The following is a 21,945-nucleotide window of genomic DNA, read 5'->3' on the forward strand; positions in this document are numbered from 1 at the left end:
TGTGTGTGTGTGTGTGTGTGTGTGTGTGTGTGTGTGTGTGTGTGTGTTTTGAGAGTGGGTCTCCCCATTTTGCCCAGACTGGAAGTGTAATGGCCACCAGTATCCCAATACTGATCAGCCTAGATGTTTTAACCTGCTCTGTTTTTCTAACCTGGGCTGGATTGCCCCCTCCTTAAGCAACCTGGAGGCTCTCTTCTTCTTATGGAAGTCTACCATATTGGTGCCAGACACTTGATCAGCTTTAGTGCAACTTCAGCTCAAAACCTGAGCTCAAGGGATCCAATATAGCCTAAGCCTCTCCCGGTAGCAGGAATTACAGGCATGAGCCACCATGCTTGGCAGTTTTTGTCTTTTAATCAGCTCAGGTTCCAAATTGCCAATGAAAGAACATAGTCATCTTCCTGTATATTCACCTAGTCCATCCTTTATATTTTCAATTCAAAATGAATAGAACGGCATGTTAGAATACAAACATCTAGGTTCAGGTCTACTGCTCATCCCTATGTAAGAGGAGAAAGGAAGTGCTCCTATGCCGTTGTTAGTCAAAGGGAGGGAAAGAGAGCAATTTGCAAAATTATTACCAGATGGTTTGCACATTTAAGATTTCTTTTCAAATTTCATTCAGGGAAAGAAGGCCAAGGCAGCTGCTTCAATGCCAGCATCTATCTCCTAGGAAGGTTGAGGGTATTTTGGAACCTCAAAGGCAGTTTGAGCCAATCTTGGTACTCACAGCCTTTAGGTAAACAGAAGCAGCCAAAGGAGGGAGGCAACACTAACTACCCTTTGCCACTCTCTTAACTCCCCCTTACCCTTACCATTAGCAAGCGTCAACATGCTAGTTTCGCTGCTTCTTTAATGTAAACCAATGGTTCCGACAAACATCAGAGCAGCATTTCATAGTAGATAAGCTAGATGTGAAACTTCTCAGTTAATCAACATTTATTGAATGCCTACGATGTGCCTTTAGATGTACTAGGTGCTGTTGAGGCTACAAAGGAAATGTGACAAGTTTCCTGCCCTGGAGGACCTGCCAAATGAATTCAACAAACGTTGATTAAGTTCTTACCAGGTGAAGAACACTGTACTAGAAAGGGTAGGTGAGATACAGAGTTATGTAACACATGGTTCCTATTCCAATGGAGTTTATAGAGGAGAAAAAAGGACAAGTCAACAAGTATTTATTAAATACTACAGTGCTAAATGTGGAAGATACAAAGAAAGTAAAAAAAAAAGTTGCTCTTAAGTAACTCATCTTCTAAAGGGGGAGACAACATGTAAACAACTATGTACTGACGATATATACAGAATAAATTGAAAATAATCTCAGGAAAGGCACTAACATTAAAGACCCAAACACAAATGACTACAAGAGAAAATTGAATTGGGAAGACAAAATCAATAGACATGAAACAATGAGAGGGCAGTTAAGTGCTCAACTGTAGGATCCAGCCAAGAAAGTATTTAGGAAGGAGAGATTAGTGGGGGCCAGAGTTGTTAAGAGAAGGCTTCTTCATAGAGGTAGGTCTTAAGGTTGGTCTTAAATAGTAGGTAGGATTTGGGCAGGCAAGCTTATGTTTGTTTGTTTTTAACATAATCTCTATTACAGCTTGCTTTTCCTTTTAAGTACAAAATAAATTCAATATGACCTTTCAAACATTCCCTGCTTATCGGTTTCCTTCTGTTCTCTTCTGTGCATTTTTTTTCTACTCTGAACTTAATCATAAAAAAAAACCCTCAATATTTCCATATACACAGCAGGACACAAAAAGAAAATTCAGAACTCTGAATCTTCATTTTATATTTCTTGCTTTTAAAAAAAAATATGTGATAAATCTTCTCCATGACTTTCAAAATTGTTCTGCTTGGTGCTTCCTTCTGAACTTCCTTTGTTTTCTCTGTATATTTTTTTAAAAAATGTTTCATATGCTTCTTTTTTTGGTATCACTATGGCCAACCCCATCCCTAATTAAAATAGGGAAGAGAAACCCCTTATAATAAAGAAATATAGTCAAACAAAACAAATTGACCCAGTGGCCTTCTCCAGAAATATCCTTCTCTTTCTGTACCTTGGATCCATCCCTTCTGTGTCAGGAGGTGGGTAACATGTTTCACGAGAGGGTCCCTGGAGACTTGGTTGGTTGTTACTTTGATCGGACTTCTTAAGTCTTTCAAAGTTATTTTTCTTTATAATATTGTTGTTAATTGTATACAAAGAACAATGTATACAGCTGGTTCTGCTCTTTTCACTGCATCAGTACTTACTTCCCAGGATTGTTTCTTATAGCACAATAAGGAAGGAAATAAGCATTTATTAAGCACCTACTACATGCTAAGTGCTTTATTTAAATATTAATCTCATTTAATCCTCACAACAACCCTGGGAGGTAGGCACTATTACGATCCCATTTTATAGTTGAGGAAACTGAGGCAGACAGGTTAAATGGCTTGCCCACAATTACACAGCAAGTTTCTGAGACTGGATTTGATCTCAGATCTTCCTTTCTCCAGGCCCAACACTCTATGCAACGTGCCACTGCATTCATATGCCACAACTTCTTCATCCATTCCCCAATCGATGGGTACTGCTAAGGGAGTAGTACCCTTAGTTCTTTGCTTTCCTTTGCATGCCCCTCCCTTTTAAATACTCCTTCAGGATCAAGAAGTTTGTTTTGTTTGTGTCTATTCCCTCTCCTATATTATCTTCTCTCTCAACCCCAATCGTTCCCTTGGTAAGTTTGCTGTATTTCCACCCCGAATGTGTTCAACCCTCTTGTATCCATTTCAGATAAGAATGAGGTTCACTCTTTCTTCCATGTTTATAGACTGGTCATCTCATTCACCTCATTTAGGAGAAATAGCAAGTTCTACTCCCTTCCTCAGCCCTCCTTGGTCTCACTTCTTCAGGTCATCTGATTCCTGCATTGATCTCTACCTCCCAGGGTTGAGCTATTTGGATATTTGATGTTTAGGGTATGGATCTTCAGGGCCATCTATGACATCTCAGACCGAGGTGCTAGGGACCGACGAGCCCTGGGGCATCCCAGTCTGGGTGCTGCTGTGCCTGCTTTGGTAGCTGCTGCTTTAGGTGGCTTCTAAGGATCCCGGCTGTGCACTGTCAACTCCTTTGGGGCTTTCTCATGGGACCTGTCCACTTCTGCTGACACAGAAGAAGCACAGAGCTTTTCAGGTTACAAGTGTCTCGACTTTCTGGGTTTGTTTGTCTGCACTGGAGCTGGTTTTGCTGGCAGCTCCCTTTCCTACTGCCTATAAGTATGGGCTTCTGGCTGCCTTTTAATGCAGTTCTGAAGTGGAAAAAGTCACTGAAGTTGGTCACTGGATTTCAGTCTGCTGTGATTTTAATGTTTTTTGTTTTGTTTTGTTTTCCTAGAGTAAGTATGTGATCAGGCAGCCATCTTGGCCACATGTCTCTTCTGTGCATTTAAAAAAAAATGCCTCAATGATCCTCTTTTCTTTCTTTTGTTTTTGGCAACTCTATCTCTAACCCTGTCCCCCATTAAAAAAAAAAGGCTAAAAACCAAAAAGGTTTTTCAAAGTTCATTTACTTTACAGTGTTCTTATTATTATTTGGAAAACCTTCAGAGCAATGAGCAACTCAATGAGCAACCAAAATTCCAAAGGACTCTCCTGACAGAGAGGTGGTCTCAGTGCACGGAATGAGACTTAGATTTTTTTGGACATGGTCAATGTGGGAATTTGTTTTTCCTGCCTATACATATTTGTTACAAGGGTTTTGTTTTTTGCTTTCTTTTTTTCAATGGGGATGGAGGTGAGAGGGAGAGAAAAGAGATTTTTGTTCATTGAAAAAATAAAATTAAAGTTTAAGTATTCCTGTTATTATATAAATTGTTCTGGTTCTGCTCATTTCATTCTGCAACAGTTAACACAAGTCTTCCAGCTTTCTATGAAACTGTACCTTTCATCATTTCTTATGGTAAAAAATAATATTCCCTCACCTTTATATAACATAATTTGTTCAATCATTCTCTGAATGATGGCCATCCCCTTAGTTGCCACTTCTTTACCATTACAAAAAGAGCTGCTGTGAATATTTTTGTATATATATGAGTCCTTTCCATTTTTCTTTGCTCTTTTGGGCATATAGGCCAAGTAGTGGTATAGCTGAGTATACATAGTTTAGAGACTTTTGGGCATAGTTCTAAACTTCTTTCTAGATTGATTGCACCAATACACAGCTCTACCAATGATGCATTAGTGTTCCTGTTTTCACCCTAGCCTCTCTAAAAATTAGAATTTTCCCTTTTTATTTTTTGCCATCTTTGCCCATCCGATGAGTATGAGGTGGAACCTCAGAATTGATTGGAAATGTTCATTTCTCTATTAATGATTTGAAGCATTTTTTCATTTGGTTGTTAACTTGGATTTCTCCTTTGATAACTGCCCATTCATATCCTTTGACCATTTTTTGATTGGGGAGTGGCCCTTGTTCTTATAAATTTGAATCAATTCTTATGAATCTTAGATATGAGGCCTTTAGTCAGAGAAACATGTTGCAAATGTTTTTCCCTGTTTCCTTTCAAATTCTAACTGCGTTGGTTTTGTGTGTGCAAAAGCTTTAATTTTATGTAATTGAGATGATTTTATCTTCTGTGATCCTCTGTATTCCTTTAAACTCTTAATGTCACTGAGGGGCAGCTGTTGGCAGCCACAGTTGCTCTTTCAAATCAGGAAAAATTATGATTATATTATATATATATTATATGAAAGGAAAACAAATTGATTTTCTCTTCAAATTAGGCAGGGTAAGGAAGAATTTGCTAGGGAGCAAAATAAATGAGTAAATATGGTGTTTTTATATGAATTGAATTTTTGGATGAATATTATGATGACATTTTGAGAAACTGTCACTATAGGAAATGGGTAAGAATTTCCAGAGGTGAGGCCACTCATCTGGGCCAATCACAGGGAGCCTTTGACTTCTGAGCAAAGCAGCAGGCCATCATTACTGTACTCAGGAAGTCTGAGGATTGTTTATACATTAGGCTGGCTTAAGAATACTGCCCAGATGGCATTTTTTTCAAGCTTAGGTAACTATAATCTCCTGTAAAGACTACTCTAGGCTTCATCATCAGATAGAAAGGAGTCTGGGCTCTCAAAGGCTGTGTTTTCCAGCAGAGCAAAAGCTCTGGCAAAGCCTGCCAAGCTGAAAAGGCTTCCAGGACATCTGTTGTCAGAGGACCAGCCTAAGTGTGGTGAGACCCATCACCAAAAAGTTGGCCATTCAGTGATGGATTAATTTTTCTGGCCAGAGCAACTCAGAAAAACTGTTTACTAACACACAGAAGGAGTACAATTTGTATCCATGGAAGAGAGTACCCATATGGATGAAAATAAGACACATCTTTCAATTGCATTGGCCATGAGTAACCCTAGGCAAAGTCTGGCCTTGGTACGCTCTCACCTACCTTTTCAAATCCCAACTTCTGCAGGCAGACTTTGCTGATCTCCATCTCCCTTGTCTCCCAGAACCTTCCCTTTCAGATTACCTTCATATACTATGTATAGATCTTGTATGTACCTCAATATTTACATATTATCTCCTTTTTTTTTTACATATTTTCTCTTGCTTTTTGAGAGTTGGGACTGTGAGGTTTTGCTTTTTGTTTGTTTGTTTATTCTCTGGCCTTTCTTGTATCCCCAGCACTGAGCATAGTGCCTGGCACTTAGTAGGCACTTAATTAATGCTTGTTGATTGACTAGCCCTCTCGTCACTCATGTGACCTCTAACCACCCAGGTAACTGGTGCCCTAATGTTGCCCTCTGGTTATCTCATAGTTCCCACTGTGATGCCTCATCTAAATCTGCTCTCCCTGGCATATGTCCAGTATTCTCAATTTCTGCCTTCTTCACCTAGGAAAACTCACCTCAAGGCATGGGCCTCAGCTTCCTGTCCCACTGATGGGAGGCAGTGTGGCATAATCAGGAGACCTGGGTTCTACCTCCAAGTTAGCCATTAATTCACTGTGTAATCTTGGACAAGTGACTAGTTCTCTGGGCCTCAAGTTTCTCATCTGTAAAAATGAGGGGCTTGGATTGAATGATTTCTAAAGTCCCTTCCAGCTTTAAAATTCAGAGACTCAATGATTGTTGGGAAGCAATCTCCTAAACTAATTCACAGGAAAGTGTTCGTATTTGCTAACTATACCTCGTTAGCTCTCCCACCGGATCTTACACCCTCACATTTTGCAATATTGACTGGAGAAAAGGAAAGACTGAAAAATGTCTGTCTCCAGAATCCTATCAATTCAGGGCAATTGCCATGCTACGTTTCTCTTTGTTGGCAGGGCTGTTCATATTGCTATGGTGACCTGATGCCAGCTCCTTCCCAATTTTCATTGGGATCAGTTTAGGAGACAACTTTCATTCTTAGCCAAGAGAAATGACAAATGGAGGCAGGTGCATGAAATGGAGCACTGATAAGCTGAGCAAAATGGTTTAATGTTTTTTTTTTCAATGACTACCAGAAAATTAACAATGTAGGTTATGATATATGGGAAAATCTGAGGTAGAAATAAATTGTTCAAGACCTAGCTTTAGCTAGGACTGGAAAGTAGAAGAAGAGAGTATTGGAAGTGAAGGCCCAAGAGCCTTGGACTTCCACACCTTCCTAAAGTTTGTCCCCTTAAAAGTCAATGTATGCTTTTCCTGCCAAAGTCAGTCGCTGTTGTGTGAAGAGTTTCTTCTTGAAGAAGGGTCCATTGTATAGTGCAAAGTGTCCTAACATGGAAATTAGGACCCTTGTCTTCTTGGTTTAGCTCTGCCATCAAGGAGCTGAGTGCAAGTCACTTCCCTTTGAGGCCCCTGCTCTGGAGATAAGAGAGTTGGACTAGGTCTCTAAAGTCCCTCCTAGCTCTAACATTCTGGGATTCTAAGCCAATTCTTTCTATTTAAGAAAGAGCCCGAGATTTTTAGTATCTTACTTCCTCAGTGCCCATATGTTGGTAAATGCATTTCATACTGTCCATCACTTTTCCTAGGTTTAAGAAAAATGTGTCATTTAAAGCTCATTTTCTTTGAAATCCCACATAGTCTTCAAGGGTAGCACTTTATCCTAGGAGGTACAATGGATTGGGACCATAATGGCAAATTTGGGTGTTTTGGCTCTAATGAAGCTTGCAGTGCAGAGTAATTAAAGAACTTCTTGCCCTTGAAACAAAAAGGATTTACTAGAATTTTGAGAACACCTCAACACAGAATGTATAAGTTCTAGTGTTTTGGGTTTTAAAAGAAGAAGAAAAGAAAAGCTATACAGTATATAGTATACTTAGGCTGAAAGGGTTATAACTTTTATGTTATACAGTATACTTAGCTATGCAGTATATGCTATACAGTATACTTAGGCTGAAAAGGTTATAACTTTTATGTAATATACATATATAACTTGTATGGTTTATGTCCATGGAGCAAAAAATAATAGTAATATTGTATTTACACATTTATATAACACTTTAAAAAAAGAAGAAAGCCCCTGAAGAAATAGAAACTCACAGGTTAAGACTGCATAATCTGATATGTTCAGAATGATAAATTTATTTTTGTAAGGCAGTGTGTATGAGTGGATGGGGCAAGAGCAGACCTGAATTCTAGTCTGAACTCTGGCATTGGCTAACGGGGTGAGCTTGGCCAAGTAACTTCAATTTTCTCAGCCTCAGTTTTCTCATCTGTAAAATGGGGGTAGTAATAGCATCTATCTCATGTGGTTGTGAGGCTCAAAAGAGAATCTGAATGTATCTCTAGGTCTATGTATGATGCTATATAAAATGCTTCGCAAACCTTAAATCCTTTATACAAATGGGAATTGCTCTTTTTCTTCCCTGTTTTCTCAAACAAGATAGTTGGACTAGATGATCTCTCCAGCTCCTTTGAGCTCTAAACAATTCTGATTCTGAGATTAATGGACTGTTGAGGTGAATAAAAAGTGGAAAGTCAGTGTGGTCAACTGGGAAAATGCTTAGTAGCCTTAGGTGCTATTGGATATGTTGAAAGATGAGGAGAAATGGTTCAATGTTTTTCTAATGAGCACAAGGAAAATATAATCTAGGGCCCCATTTGTTCAAATTTGGAAAGTCTGCATAATAGTGCCAATGATTAAGAATCTCCGTCTGGTAAAAACTTTACCATTTGCTGTGGCCATTTTTTCTGTGAGTGAATCTAAATTCAAGGTAATAAATGACTAACAGAACAATTTTAAGGTGCAGTCCACATAACCGAAAATTAGAAGTGTTCTGGAATTCTGTAATTTAATTTGACATCTTTCAGGGTCCTTAAAATTATTTATATAAAAAGTTATATGTGTATGGCTTTTTATTTTTATTAAAAATATTACATTTAGAGGTGCTGTTGATTTTTTTTTAACTGAGACTAGGAAACATACAGTAACACATTATCTAGTGATCAGATTTATGACATCTTTGGCTATCTGAACATAGCTGGAAAACTAGAATCAATCAAAAAAAGGACCTCTGACCTTTGGGGGAAATAGTTGCCACAAAAGCCACATACTTTACCCAGTCCAGATGTGGATCCACCTTTGAGCCAAATTCTTTTTTGTTTACCTTAAGTTGTAACCATTCCATTTCTTTCTAGGGTACAGAAGCTTGTTTTATATGATTTTGTACCTCTTAATATCATTTAGAAATTAAAATCCAATTATTTTACTCCGCTGCTCAAGATTGTTCAGTGGCTCCCAACTGTCTCTAAGATACAATTGGGCATTTAAAGCCCTTCATGGTCTGGCTGTAGCCTACCTCGCCAGGCTTATTGCCCTTAATTCACCGTGTTTCAACCAAAGAGGCCTACTTGCTATTTCCCCTCTTCCCAACTCTTGACAAAGGTACCACCATGTTCCCATCAACCAGACTGGAAACCTAGGTGTCATCCTCAACTCCTCGCTCTTTCTCTCTCCCCCCCCCCCCCCCCCCCCCTCCGCCTTGGCAATCAATGGTCAAGTCATCTGCTTTCCACCTTCATGACATCTCTTGTGTATGCGTCCTTTGCTTCTCTGACACTGCCCCGACCCTGCTGCAGGCCCCTCATCACCTCACACCCTAACTGTCACAGTAGCTTGCTGCTTGGTCTCCCTGCCTTAAGTCTCTCCCCATTCCAGTCCATCCTCCTCTCAGTTATCAAATTGATCTTTGTAAAACAAAGGTCTTATTAAAAAACATCCCTCACTCCCATTTAATAAATTCCAGTGGCTCCCTATTACTGCTAGGATCAAATCTGAAATCCTCTGGTTTTCAAAGCTTAGCTTTCCTAACCTAACCAGGTTTCCCACCCCTGCATGACTGGCCTCTTTGCCACTGCCCCCACAAGATACTCCATTTCCCATTTTCACTGACTGACCCTTACCAGGAACTTTCTCCCTCTTCATCTCGGCCTCCTGGCTTCCCCGGTTTCCTTCAAGTCTTAGCTAAAGTCCTAGATTCTGCCAAAAGCCTTCCTGGACTTCCTTAATCTTAGTCCTTCTGAGATTCTTCCTCATTTATCATGTATGTACACACACACACATACACACACACACACATACATACACCTATGGTTTGTACAAGGTTGTTTATATGTTGTCTCTTCAATTAGCCCCTAAGAGCAGGGACTATATTTGCCTTTCTTTGTATCCACAGTACTTAGCACAGTGCCTGTCACATAGTAGGTGAGTAATAAATGCGAGCTGACTGTTTCCTGAGTTTGGTATCACCTCTCCCATTTCTATGTCTTTACAGAGACTGTCCTCCACGTCTAGAATGTCCTCTCTCCTTACTTCTGATTCTTAGAACCGGCTTCCTTCAAGGCTAAGCTCATGTGCTACTTCCTATGGGAAGTCTTTCCTTCTCCCTCCAATTGTTAGTGCTCAAATAATCATGTGTATACCTATTTATTTACATGCTGTATCCCTCCAATAGAATATAAGCTCCTTGAGGACAGGTTTGTCTTTGTGTCCCCATTCTCAGCACAGAACTTAATAAATACTTGATGAATTGGATTGGAAAAACTCATAAGTAAATTTTAAACATTATTGAATTTATTGTTTTGTGTTCAATAAGTATGGAATTTATCTTATTTTTTTAAATGTAAAAGTTAATTTCAGGTGCTCATTTAGAGTCATTATTTAAAGGTATTTGGAGGGGTTTGGGGAAGAGCTCAGGTGAGTCCCTGCTTTTACTCTGTCATCTTGGCTCCACCTCCCAATGCAGATGCTGATTTAAAAATTGAAATTTTGCTTTGCTTGAAGCATAGTATTGAAGAGTGCCATTAATTGAGATTGAGAGCACTCTTTATTGCTTTATAGGCCAAATGTAATTTTTCATAGTGCTCTAATTTTTATAGTGTTCATAGTGTGTGAAAGGAGGATTTATAAATGATAGCATGGTACTTAGATTAAACCTGTTTTAGCAAGCCAATAACAAGAGTTAAAGGTCATGTTTCATTAATTGATTTTTAAAGTATTTTTGATGAATTATGAGCTAGCATGAAACTAAATGCCAGCCAGCTCCTGCTTCTTGTAACATAAGCTCCTGAAAATGAGTTATCATCCAGTTTTTTTTTCTCTTTATCTCTCTTTATCTCTCTCTTTATCTCTCTTTATCTCTCTCTCTCTCTCTCTCTCTCTCTCTCTTTTTCTCTTTCTCTCTTTCTTTCTTTTTCCATAGGACTGCAAAAATGCTTTGGAGTTTTTAACTGAATCACAGAGAGAAATCCAGACTAGATTGGAGACCGTAAGAAGAAAAGTAGTGGCAAGGGAGATTCAGTGCCAATGCAGCAACAAAGAAGGCAACCAGAATTAGTGGAAGGAAATCTTCCTGTTTTCGTATTTCCTACCGAGCTGATATTTTATGCAGATGACCAGTCAACACACAAGCAGGTGTTGACATTGTATAACCCCTATGAATTTGCCCTAAAGTTCAAAGGTGAGTTGCTCCGCTTCAAGTGGCTGAAAGGTGATCTTGTTCAGTATAACTCTACTATATTAGTAATTTATCTTGCCCAGTGTACCTGGCCATGCCTTTATAATCATGCAAATGGATGTCTCCACCTAGGTTTTGGAAAGCTGGCCTTAAATGATTATTTTGACCTTTGTCTTTCAGTTTTATGTACTACTCCCAATAAGTATGTTGTCGTTGATGCTGCCGGGGCAGTGAAGCCTCAATGCTGTGTGGATATGTAAGTCAAAGCTATTTGTTAGTTAAATGTTTTAAGGTCAACAATAACTTTCTTTAAAGTTTGGTAATGACAGCTTTAAAAAGCTGTATTTTGCATTTGTTACCTGCTCATAATTTTTACTTGGCCTTTGCTTTGCTTTGAGTTCTACTTAATGTTTGGGCACACTGAGCTTCTCTGTGAGAGGTTCCTAGGCAATTTAAAACAAATTGGTCAAAAGCTTGGCATGTTTAAAAGATGTTGGAGGTGATGTAGATCTTGGTTGTTTATTTTCTATGAAAACCTTTGGGATTGTTTTTTAATCTCTCAATTGCAGCAGGGATATCTAAGATCCTTTAAAAAGGAAAAAAAAAAACCCAACAACCAAGCTTCTCTTCTTTGGTTTGCTCTCTTTAAATTATTCCATCTGCACTAGGGGATTTGGCTTTCTTTAGCACATCCTGATTTTCTTAGTGCTATCCTGAGAACAATGGGTATACAAGCTCATCTTCAATGATTCAGCTAAGAGGCCCAGGAAGTTTACCCAAATAAACAGGAAGCAAGTAAGAAAATGATGTGAGCAAGTGTGTACAGAGCTTCTTACCTGTAAGAAGCTATCAGAGTTCTTCCAGATCATTTTCATTTGGAGTATGAGCTAAATTACTTAATGAATCAATTCATATTTGGTTTTTGCCCTAGTGGCAAAACCAGTGACCAGATGTGCCTCTGTTGACTGGTCTCTCATGTTTACTTAACCTTCTGTGAGAATTGCAAACAGGTAGCCAGGTTTTTATTTCTAAAATATCATTATTTCTCTAAGAGAGAAAGCTAAAGTAGTGTGCTTTGGAATCTTAGAAAACCACTAGGAATGTGCTCTTCATTATCAGGGAGGACTTTTTCTTTTAATTTTCTATCTGGGTAATAAAACTCTGTTGCAAAGGCTAAACTGTTGAAATGTAGTTTCTTGCCAAATGCCCTGGATGCTCTGTGTTCTTTAGTAAGAAACAGCAAAATGCATAAATATTACTTTGTAGCAGAACCGTGAACAAACTGGCTTTTTTTCCCCACAGCATTGTGTTGCCGCCTTCACGTTGCACTACTAACGACAGATTCACTGCTACATTGCTTATTTCAGCCTCCGTGTATCAAATTCATTTTAGAATTCATTGTGAGCTTTGTGATCTGAGCAATAGATATAGATAGATAGCAGTACAAACTAGGAGGGGGTGCCAGAGCAGGAAATACTTGATTACTATTACTGTTTAAATAGTAAATGCTGCAGCACCATTATCAGAAAAATGTAATATCTAAAATGCGGAAAGACTTTCTTCTTATTTTTTGTCTCTTTTGTACCAGACTTTTGCATGTAGACCCATTACTACATTTCAAATACGTTATATGCTTTCCCCTTGAATATATCTGAATTTCCCATGTTTTTGGCTTAAAGCAAATCTGTTTTGTTGTGATTTATTAATAACATTGCCTATATAGTATTAAAATCTACCTCTCCACTTGTCATGCCAAAATCCCCAAACCTAACAGCATTTATTTTCTGATCTTACACAGCGTAATTCGTCACAGAGATGTTCGGTCCTGCCACTATGATGTAATAGACAAATTCCGTCTCCAAGTTTCTGAGCAAAGCCAGAGAAAGGCTTTAGGACGGAAAGAGATTATTGCTACCCTTCTTCCATCTGCCAGAGAACAACGAAAGGAAGTGGAGGAAAAAAGGATAAAGGAACACTTAACAGAAAGTGTGTTTTTAGAGCAGATGCTATGTCAAACAGGTCTCTATTTTTAAGAAGCTTAGTGAAGTTTGCTGTTTCTGTTTGCAACAGTGGTTCCTAGTCTTGGGTCTATGAACTTCAAAAAAAATATTTTCATCACTGTATTTCAATATAATTGGTTTCCTTTGTTTTTATTTTATTTTATTTTATTTTGGCAATTGGGGTTAAGTGACTTGCCCAGGGTCACACAGCTAGTAAGTGTCAAGTGTTTGGTCTGAGGCCTGATTTGAACTCAGGTCCTCCTGACTTCAGGGCTGGTGCTCTATCCACTGCGCCACCTAGCTGCCCCAATTGGTTTCCTTTGTAAGCCTATATATTTCATGTTATGCATTTAAAGACATGATTCTGAGAAGGGGTTCACATAGGCCTCACCAGACTGCCAAACAGGGCCCTGGCACAAAAAGGTTCAGAATCCCTGGTTTACAATAACCTTGAGAATAAGAATAACTACATCAAAAATGTGTGTGTGTGTGTGTGTGTGTGTGTGTGTGTACACGTACATACACATGCACAGGTGGTGGTGGGGCATCTGGAAATTGAAGTGGATGATGGAGGGCTGGGGTTAGACTTCCCAACAGGGCCAGGATGTAAAGAACAGATGTGACATGCTATCCTTTACAAGTTCTTTTGAACCTGAAGAAAGTAGGCAATATATTCATTATGTGCTAATACAACTTAGCAGTTGTGTGTTTTGTTTTGATTACTTTCTCCTTCTTCCTTTCTTATTTAATTTATTTGAAAGAGACAGCTTGGCAGCAAGACAAAGTCCATATACTATTTATTGATTGAGGTTATAAAGTAATGATTGTCATGGTATTTAGAAAGAATATAGGTCCTTGGTACTTCGAAAGAGCTGGACTATTTGTTTCTGTGAGCACTCCTCCCACCAATACAGATTGCAGCCCCTCCAGGCCTTAGTTAGAAAGCCTTCCTTAGTTGTTCTGGCCAAAACAGTTCATCACCTGGTGGCCCACCTTCTGGTGCTGAAATTTGCCAACCCTAACTGACTGGTCCTTGGAAGGTAGAAGTACTTTGCCACTGGGCCTGTACTTGAAGCCTTTCCAGTTTGGGGTGAGACCTGTCCGACCTTGTGCAGTTTTGGCACAGCCTTAGAGAGCCTCTATGCCACGGGCAATGGAAACCCTCGAGGAAGGGCACGGACTCTTTCCTTTGTGAATTTGTATCTCTAACACCTAAAGAAGTACCTGGCATCTAATAGGTGCTTAATAAATACTGCTTGAATTGGCTTGATGAAGCATCAGAATAGGATGAATGGTGAAACAATAGACATGGGAACATTTAATAGTGTGCCACATTTACAATTCACTCTCCTTTCCAAAGGGCTTGGTAATAATTCAAATTTAAAATTTGTTGTTTTTTTTTTTTTAAGGAGAAGAAAATTAGAAAAAGCCAAAGGGCTCAATTTAGTCCTTTTCTCTTCTACTGCATAAAGAGATTTTATACAAAAATCATAATGCTAATTTTGCTTGAATAATAGCTGGCTGTTCCTCCCACTCAGGCTTTGCCTTAATTATATAAATAATTAAATATTTATATCTTATATAAGGGGATTTGAGAACCAAATTTATTTAGTTGCTGCAGCCTAAGCTGAATTGATTAGTCTAGAAGATAGAGAGAGAAAGAAAGAGAGTGTGAGAGAAAGTGAGAGTGTACACACACAAGTGCTAAGTAACATTTGGCTTATACGGTAAGAAGGCGAACACCAGGAAGGTGTTTTTTCTATGTGAGTGAATTGTATGTGGCTCATTTGCCCTCTCAAAGCTCTGTTAAGGAGGCTCATGTTGTTTTGGGGGAAAAAAAACCTCATTAAAATTGGATTTAATTAAACCAGGCAGATTATAAAAATCCCCTGTGGGCTACTCATTCAATCCCTCTTCATTCCTCATTTCCTTCCAGTTTAGTTCTTCAGAAATGGTATTGTGCACTTTTAACATTGTCACCATCTCCACACTTGGCTCTTTGAATGTTAATCCCCCACCTCTCCTTTTTAATTCCTTTTCTCCCCACTTCTATTGTCAGAAGGGGACCATTTTTAAGGTACGAAATAAGAGAACCTTTTCCTTTTTTTTTAATGGCATAAGTATAGTCAGCACCCCTATTTTAATTGTTATACAGCATATACGTGAGTTTTATTACTTAATCCCTTTCTTGTTACAGGAATTCATGGGTCCCCATCAATTTGTCCATTTGAGAAAGTTGAAAGGCAACCTTGGAGTCAGGAAGACCTGGGCTCAAGCCCCACTTCTGATGCCCACTGCAGTGTGGCCGTAGGCAAGTCATGTGATCTCAGTGCCCCAGGCAATTCTCTGACTAGAAATTACTGAGCAGGTGCCCTTCTGGATTGCTGGGAGGACTCACTGGGAGTGCTAATGAAATCTTGGGTCTGGACCAAACCCCCCCACCTCCAAAAAAAAAAAAAAAACACAGTAGAGTGCAGAGAGAGCATTGGATTTGGAGTCAGAGGACCAGTGTTTGAATTCGGACTCAGATCCCTGTGTGACCTTGAGCACATCTCTCTCATGATCGTAGAAGCATAGATTTAGAGCTAGAAGGGACCTTCAAGGTCAATTTATTGGGATCCAGAGATAGAAAAGAGCTGGTGGGATTTGGTGGAAAGAGGTTTAGAGACAAGGCCCCAGGCTCAAACACTAAGTCTCTGCGATTTAGGCCAAGTCACTTTTACCTTCTGGGCCTCAGTTTTCTCCTCTGTAAAATGAAGAGATTGGATTGGATGACCTCTGAGGTACCTTCCAGCCCTCATTCTGTGCTCCCATGACAGTAACTTGGCCAAGGTCACACTGGTGGCAGAGCTAAAATCTTAGTCTTTTGTAGACATTGCCATAGTCCTCAGGTTATTATACGGCCTTTAGAGCCAGAAAAAGAGGAAGGATGAATGAGGCAGCAACTAGCACAGGGCTTTCTTCTCAGAATGGATGCCCAGTGATTGTTGATGACAAAGGAACCTGAGACTCCTTTGAAGCTAAGAGCCCCTGTTGATGCTATCTTTGATGTCAAAACAGTTTGTGAAATTGAAATTCTTTGCTTTGTCCATTTTCTAAATCCCACAGACTCTCCTCCTTTTTAAATACCTCTTCTGGAATGAGTGAGAGGGCACATTCAAGGAGGTATTTCTGGTAGCTGAGCCTGGCTCGGGGCCTAATCTGGCTGTTGTCTGGGGACCAGCCCCGCTAAATTCAGACAGGTTCCTCACCATGCTGGTGACATGAGATGGAGTTTTCCACCACAGCCACTGTGGACGCTTCGCTTCTCAATGAGAGAGGAGTTATGATCTGAGCTGGTGGAGGCAGTACCCACACTGATAAAATTGCACATCTTTGAAGTTTCAAATTAAGAGACTGAATTAGCCTGTAATTATTTTGCCCCACCAAGAAAAATAACTGAGTCACTGGACCACGTTTATCTAATTACTAAAGCTTGTTTAATAGTGAAGAATAATATAGTATTTTCTGTAATAAGGTACTTCAACTCCTCCCAGGGATCATTTTTTAAAATTAGGGGACAGGGAAATGGGTATTAAAATCAGTTAGAAAACATGCTCTCAGACCCTAGTAAGTATATTTGGATTGAGAATATGACTGAGCAACAAAAATCAGAACTTGAAGAGTTCTTACTGAAACCTTTTATTCTTTCCTTTTTGGCTTCTGTTTGTTTCATATTGTGGGGATGGGAGTGGGGGCACATTTTTGTGCTTAAGAATTCTACCTATTTGCAAAAAATGGAAAAGGCATCGAGAGAGCTGACGTTAAGCTTTTGTCTATGATGTTACATTCCCCCTTCTCCCCCAATCTGACTATAAGCCATTCATGCAAATGGGAAGGTTCTTTGGGGGAGATGATGGTTGGGGGCTGCTGGGTTCCTTTTCTCAGTGCCACAAAGTTGTGGCCATCATCAGCCTGCTAAAGGGAGAGGTGCCACAGCAAAATGTCCTCCACCCTATGTGCCAGATCCTGCCATCTTTGCCAGGTTATCCCATTTTTCCTAGTGATTATGTGGAAAATCCAACTTCCAGGGGATCTTAGGTTTAGAAGCAGAAGGGACCTGAGAGGCCATCTCAGCTGAGCCCCTAAAGGTTGGCACGCAAAGAGGTGATTATTAAGGGAAATGGTCAAAAAGAAGAAAATTATTCTTGCAGGCAGTATGGGTTAGAGGGCGTCAACTGAAAAAGCATTTGGGCCGGAATGCTAAACGAAATTACATTTGAAAACTATCGAAGACGCTTTCCATGTATATCACTTAAGCTTTTTGATGCCCTTTTGGCTTTATATCACATTAATTTCTGAAGCAAACTGAGTCCCGTGGAGGTGGAATGATTGGCCCAAGGTCACATTTAGGATCTAGAGCCGGAGGAGACATCAGAAGGAAACCAGGCACAGAGTGGCCAAATGACTTGCCTCAAGTCAATAACCAAATATTTTTAAAGTACCTACTATGTGCAGGCATTGTGTTAGGCACTAGAGAAGCAATAGAAAGAATGAAACCTTCTCCAGGAGCTTTGATTCTAATGTAAATGGCTTCTGACTCCAAGTCTGTTTCCCTAGCCACTACACCCGGGTGGGGAACCTGCGGCCTTGAGGCCACGTGTGGCCTTCTAGATCAACAAATCTGGTTTGATTCTATAAAATTTGGATTCAGTCAAAAGGCTGCACTTAAGGATCTAGAAGGCCACACGTGGCCTCAAGGCTGCAGGTTCCCCACCCCTGCACTACACATTACTGCTGTTCTTCTAATTCCTTAGAATGAGTAATGAAAGCGAGTGAAATTCTGGCCATCTTATTGTATCTTTTGAGTAAATAGCTTGTGTTTGATATCTGGAATTCCATGGTTGGAAGTGAAATTTTCCTGAAGATCTGTTGAGACAAACGAGATGAATTTGGTTTCTTGCAAGGCTTTCCAAGTGCCCTTTTGTGTGGATTGTTTTAACCCACAGCTTGGAGCTTTTCAGTAAAAGTATTAAGCAAATACAATAGTCTAGGTAAAATCACTGCCTTCTAGCAGAGCTTGGAAATCCTTAAAGGTTGGAACGGGAAGGGTTAATTATTAAGAAAAATGGTCAAAAAGAAGAAAATTATTCTTGCAGGCAGTATGGGTTAGAGGGCGTCAACTGAAAAAGCATTTGGGCCGGAATGCTAAACGAAATTACATTTTAAAACTATCAAAGGTACTTTCCATGTATATAATTTAAGTTTTTTGATGCCCTTTTGGCTTTATATCACATTAATTTCTGAATATATCCTTCCTCCACTCTTGGAGCCATCCTGAAGGTATGTTTTAAAGGAAAATTACCGTATTGAAAATTGTGGTTTTAAAATGTCACTTTTAATAATGGAAGATGAGTTTAAACAGTGTCTGTGCTTTGGTTTGCCTGAAAAGCACTCAAGTACCATGACTTCAGTTATGTTAAGTGGTGAATTAATAGAGAGATTTTTATAACTCTATCTAAAGAACACTGGATCTGGAGTGACTGGACAAAGTTCCAGTTCTTATTCTGCCACTACTTTATGGGTAACCTTGGACAAGTCTTCCCACCTCCCTGGGCCTCAGTTTTCCCATCTATAAAATGAAGGTGTTGGAGTAGATGACCTCTGAGGTCCCCTCCAGTTCTAAGCCTCTGACCCTCTGAACCACAAGGGGATTTTTGCTTATGTTTACTGAGTCTGTGTCCCCTGAATTTACAAGGAGATTTTTTTTTGGAATTGCTTAAATTTAAAAAAAAAACTTATTTAATTTTTTTTTCTCCTGTAGGTTTGGGGAAGTTGACATGGGTTTTAGTAATCTCTGTTGAAATGATGACTTAATAATTAAATTTTTTTTTCTTAAAGGAAATCTATTCTTATTAGGAACGTAAGTCACTAAATGTGCTTCAGTTGTCGTCATTGACAGTTAAGCCAAGTCTCTTGTGATAACATTTGTGTTTTATTGCTTCAGCTAAATTGGTAATCACTGAAGTTTAGATTTGTTTTCTGTGATCTGGCTTTGGTGAGGTTGATTTAAAGTGAGCGTCATGCCTGCAGGAATGAACAGCCTCGTTTTGTAAAAGAAGACAAAGGTCGTTTGCTTTAATGAAAGAGACAAGAGTGGAAAATCTATATATCGGAGGATGTTACTGTCACATTTTGTAAAATGTATGAGAGTGTATAATGCAGTAGAATAATGCCTGATAATACATTTTGGGAAGATCTTATTTGTCAGTTATGGGTTAGGGGCTAATTTTGTTTTAAATTACAAAATAGGCTATAATAGAACAAAATAATCATTAAGATGATTTTGATTTTAAATGTTTTTCCCCTTAAACAAATTAAACCTTGCCTCTCCCATCATATATGCAGACTTATTTTCTTCCTTTCCACCTGAGGCAGTCGTGAAGAGAATTTAAAACTTTTCTTTTGGTACTTTCTTGCTTGCCTGCTGCCATGCTTTGAGTGGGGCAGAACAGCAACAGCTCTACAGAGCTGGGCAGAATGGAGGAATGGATGCCAGAGGGACATCTTCAAGGATAGTGGTAATGGGCTGTTGTGTCGAGGAGCCAGGGATAGCTGGAGCCCATCCTGTGGGTGCTGCAAGACCCAGAAAGTAGTGAGATGAAGGGTGTTTCCTTGGTCTCTCTGAGGGGTGGGGTCCCAGATAAGGAGCGCAGGGCGCCATATGGCATGGAAGGCATGGTGAAGTCTACTGAAAAATAAAGCAAAGATGTTAGTGGGGATATATAACTTCATGGCTGACAAGTATTCTTGAAAGGCTCACAGGTAGACTATCTTAAATTGTGTTGAAAAGATTTAAGCTTCAAGAAGCGTATTTGTATTTTTACAGAAAACAGGACTGTCTCATCAGGACCTAGTTTATTAACTGTTTTCCTGGGAATAGTGTGCATTGCAGCTCTGATGTTACCCACCTTGGGAGAAGTGGAATCCCTAGTGCCTCTCTACTTCCATTTAAGCGTGAATCAGAAATTAGTAGCTGCTTATGTTTTAGGTAAGTTTCTTTTTCTAAGTTACATTTTGGGGAAAGCTCACATAGATCATTTTTATGGTTTGGGCTTTATATTAAAAAAAAAAAAAAAAGACCTCGATGGAGACTGGACTCAAAGGAACTTCCAGATAAAGTGTTTCCTAAGGTTTGCTTTCTTTTGGTTCCTATTCACTTGTTTCTGCTTACATTGAATCTTGTTAGGGATATAAGGTAATACTAGTTGTCTGGTGCCATTAGGTTGGTATCCCAGTGCATTTGGACAACTCATTCTTCTCCTTTATGATCATTCTCATGGTAGAAGGTTTGTATAAAATGTGCCTGACGGCATGCACGTGGTACCAGCCTCTCTCCTTCACCCCATCTCTACCCTCCTTATCAAATCGTGTTAACTAGAGATGAAAACTACTTACCTTCTTGCGATTTCCTATAGATTTGTTAACCATTTCTGATTTAAAATAGTCTTTTTTTCCCTAGTGTGATTCTTAGCAAGTGAAGCATCTGTCTTGTTTCCGAAAAGCCAGCTAATCCAAAATATCCCAACTTGAGAGAATGCCAAACCAAAATTGGGCTTCCCTTTCCTTCTGTCATGACTGGCAGGAGTGTGAGTTTATGCCTTGTGCCATGAAGGCTTGCTTCCCGTCCACTGTGGTACTGGGTGGACAGGCCTGCATTGGTAAGGAATGGCTCATGATTGTGCAGTGAGATCATAGGATACTCTCAATGCTGGCAAAAGTGAAAGTCTCCTGCCTCAAACCTAATATGCTGGGGGGAGTTTGGACAGTGCAGATCACATGGAGATTAGCACCTTACCTTGTTGCAGACACTGTACTACATCTCACAATGCGGCCTGTGGCTCCCACATCATGTAGTTAGTGCATTTTGAACACAGAATCGGGTAAAAAATCCAAAGCCTTTTTCATTTGTTTATTTCATTTATTGGTGAGGCGATTGGGGTTAAGTGACTTGCCCAGAGTCACACAGCTAGGAAATATTATGTGTCTGAGGCTGCATTTGAACTCAGGTCCTCCTCAATTCAGGGCCGATGCTCTATCCACTGTGTCACCTAGCTGCCCCAAGTCTTTTTCATGTGAACTGTTATCAAGCCAGCTCTGTATTCTGTACTTAAGCAATTGATTGTTTATTTTTTTTTTAACCTAAGTGCGGCACTTTCTATTTATACCTGCTAAATGGCATCTTGTAAGCTGGTCCCTCATTCCAGCTTGAGATCTCTTTGTCTCTGGATTCTGAAACACATTTGAAGTTGTCCCTTCCAGTTCTGTCACCAGCGGCTTTGATAAGTATGCCTTCTCCTTATCATTCAAGGTTTAGATAGAAATGTTAAACAGGACAAAGCCAAGCCCTCTAGCACCCACTGGAGATTTTCCTTTGAGTTAGGAGTTCTGGGGAGTCTGGGGACAGATTCCAAGGGGTCTGAGAACTTAGATAGGAAAAAAAAATGCCATCTTTATTTTCATTAACCTCTTACTGAAATGGAGCATTTCCTCCAATTATGAATGTGGGCACTGAACTATTAATCTGAGAAGGAAAGGGTCCATAGGCTTCATCAGCCGGGGGCCAGAAGGGCCCATGACCAAGAAAAGGTGAAAAAGCCCTTCTTGGGGTTTCCAGTGATTCTTTACTCAATACCCTGGGCAGAGTTGTCTTACTGCTGAAGAATTCCCCTAAGTCTGCTACCATCCAGCCTGGCCCTCCAATGTACACGGTTTGCCTAAGTACTTTCTCAGATTCAGTAGGTAACTCTCTAGCCCTCTGCTTGCTCTCTAGCTGTGTAGGCCTGACCTTTTTTTTTTCTCACAGACCAACAGAAAGCAGATTACAAAGTTCCATTTTGGTCTGATTTCATGTAGAATTTGTGAGACAGCTTAGAGTGCTTTTGCATATGTTTTTCATGTATATAACATCCCATGAGAATGGAAGATGCAAGTTTTGACATTTGAGAAACTGAGGCTTAGAG

General features: G+C 39.7%; 1 protein-coding gene across 3 annotated transcripts in view; it reads left to right on the top strand.

Moving 5' to 3' along the window:
- The window catches only part of MOSPD1 (motile sperm domain containing 1), a 34,453-nt gene that overhangs the window by 4,803 nt on the left and 7,705 nt on the right, over positions 1-21,945 (top strand). The window contains exons 2-6 of one of the 3 annotated variants that reach the window (XM_027837964.1): positions 10,689-10,946; positions 11,124-11,199; positions 12,742-12,962; positions 15,141-15,254; positions 19,812-19,973. In XM_027837964.1, coding sequence (XP_027693765.1) covers positions 10,793-10,946; positions 11,124-11,199; positions 12,742-12,962; positions 15,141-15,254; positions 19,812-19,973 — 727 coding nt within the window. In that variant the 5' untranslated portion in view covers positions 10,689-10,792. The remainder of the gene's footprint in view (positions 1-10,688; positions 10,947-11,123; positions 11,200-12,741; positions 12,963-15,140; positions 15,255-19,811; positions 19,974-21,945) is intronic. The other 2 variants (XM_027837969.1, XM_027837976.1) reach the window with 2 other exon arrangements.

The sequence above is a fragment of the Vombatus ursinus genome, unplaced genomic scaffold, assembly GCF_900497805.2.
Source record: "Vombatus ursinus unplaced genomic scaffold, bare-nosed wombat genome assembly UNPS02004573.1, whole genome shotgun sequence".
Taxonomy (NCBI): Eukaryota; Metazoa; Chordata; class Mammalia; order Diprotodontia; family Vombatidae; genus Vombatus; species Vombatus ursinus.